Source organism: Sinocyclocheilus rhinocerous, unplaced genomic scaffold (assembly GCF_001515625.1).
Source record: "Sinocyclocheilus rhinocerous isolate Xijiao unplaced genomic scaffold, SAMN03320098_v1.1 scaffold378, whole genome shotgun sequence".
In the NCBI taxonomy this organism is placed as follows: Eukaryota; Metazoa; Chordata; class Actinopteri; order Cypriniformes; family Cyprinidae; genus Sinocyclocheilus; species Sinocyclocheilus rhinocerous.
The window spans coordinates 83957-85948 of NW_015634003.1; the positions used below are offsets into that span (position 1 = coordinate 83957).

Genomic DNA, 1992 nt, shown 5'->3' on the forward strand with positions numbered 1-1992 from the left:
AAAGTCTTGACCAGGGGCGCATCAGGTACTCACGAGCGAGACTATGGGTGCTCCAGAGAGGGAACAAAATGTCAAAAACAAAAAGTGGATCCCATTGCAAGAAACAAAAATAATCCATGTCCAGGCACTCACATAGCAGGCACAGGTGTGCTTTTTTATATTTTTGCCTGCTATGTGAGTGCCTGGACGTGGATTATTTTTGTTTCTTGCAATGGGATCCACTTTTTGTTTTTGACATTTTGTTCCCTCTCTGGAGCACCCATAGTCTCGCTCGTGAGTACCTGATGCGCCCCTGGTCAAGACTTTACATCTTGAAATTTAATTGACAACCTCGCAGCCGCGGCGACCGCCTGTACCGCCTGTTGGACGGGCCGGCACTGTGTGTATGTGTGTACAAGTGTGTGTCCGCACGTGTGTGAGTTAGTGTGTTGGTTTTGCACTCTAGATCTTTTAGAAAACATTCCCTTCATTTTCGCTGTAAATTTTTCCCATTTCCCATTAATTTCCTATGTTTTTTTTCCCTATGGTTACATTTTTGACCGAAGACCATGAGTGTAACTATTTTTTTACGACCACTTAGCTTTTTCAAATCATGCCCTCAATTGTTTTGTGTGTTCACATACCAAGTGCCATAAAAGTCACCAAGTTTCGTACCATTCTGGTGAAGCTACGATTTTTAAAAATTCAAAATGTAAAATTCTCCAGTCAGAAGTGACCGAAGACCGCACAAGGGCTAAGGCTGGTGCTAAACTCTACAGGACAGTGGGTCTCCAGAAGCAGGGCTGAAGACCTCTGGTCTAGTGTTAAAATACGTAGAGACAAGTTGAACTCAAGATGATATCAAAACACATAACTATGTGTCTAGGACTGAACCAGCTGTAGTGTTTAGATATCTGTTGTAGTTATCCATGTTTGTATTAAAAACTTTGAGCCATGACCGTACTAACAGACCTCATTGTCATGCGGTGGCAGTTGTTGAAGGAGTTGCTTGATCCGATGCTTTTCACCAATGCTGTTGACATAAGGAACCTTATCCTCTGGGAAAAAGCTGTAATACTGATGAACCTGTGTTTAACACGAGTTGTTGTGTCTCTGCTCCATTTAGTTTCGGAGCATGCCTTGGTTTGTTCTTTTGGTTACATATAATTTGCAGATGCTTCTCGATAAGTCCTCCTTGTATATACACTCTCTTTTTATTTATTTTTTTCCCTGCCGGTTATTGTCTTTATGTTTGTGTTAATGTTCAGTTTCTCTTCAGAATGAGTTAATGCTTGTGTATAACCACAGAGCCCGTTACAGAATAACCAGCGTTAAAAAAATATAGGTATACAAGTAGTTCTGCTCTGTTTGGAGCAAAAAGGACAAGCCCTAAATAACCACACAAGGAACGTTTTAGATCTGCTGGCATGCCTCACTCACTTCCCAGTTTGCTCGCTTTGTGTTTTTACTATGCTAGCCTTAGCAAGTGATCTAAGGCACGCCTGCCCAGAGATGGTCCTCGGGGGAGTTTCGCCACATTTGTGGAGTGGGTGCTGGTGAACAATGGATCTCCATTCACTGCTCCATTCACAGAGCGAATGCCTGAGCCTAGCGCAGACAGAAAGCCCCAGCCTGCCATGATGCATGAGCCTGAAAAGAGGACTGAGTCAACTAGCGCCCCAGAGCCCGAGTTCCATTTTCCATCTGACCAGGTGCACAAGCCGGCAACATCGCCCATCCCCGAGGGAGTCTTAGTGGAATTCGCAGGTATGGAAAGGAGCCCCGCCCACACTTCCACTGCTGAGGGTGAGCTGCAGCTGGCCTCTGCAGTATTTACTGTTTTTTAAGAGGAAGTGCCCTGTCCCTACTGGTACCGTCCATCATGAAATCACCTCTACTCCTGCTGACCTTTCCAACATGAAATCTCCTGTTTTTCCACAGGTTCCATCCAGCACAAAATTCTCCACAGATCCCTCCCAGCCTCTCTCTCCCGAGAGAGATCTAAAAATCATT

At 44.6% G+C, this 1992-nt stretch overlaps 1 protein-coding gene across 1 annotated transcript in view; it reads right to left on the bottom strand.

Annotated features, from left to right (window-relative positions):
- LOC107744819 (prickle-like protein 2) overlaps positions 1 to 1618 on the bottom strand; it is a 40226-nt gene extending 38608 nt beyond the window's left edge. Inside the window, exons 1-3 of the mRNA XM_016558640.1 lie at positions 1559 to 1618; positions 1420 to 1452; positions 952 to 1065 (exon numbers count right to left, since the gene is read on the bottom strand). Of these exons, the coding sequence (XP_016414126.1) occupies positions 952 to 1065; positions 1420 to 1452; positions 1559 to 1618 (207 nt within the window). The remainder of the gene's footprint in view (positions 1 to 951; positions 1066 to 1419; positions 1453 to 1558) is intronic.
- Between the last annotated feature and the right edge of the window lie 374 nt (positions 1619 to 1992).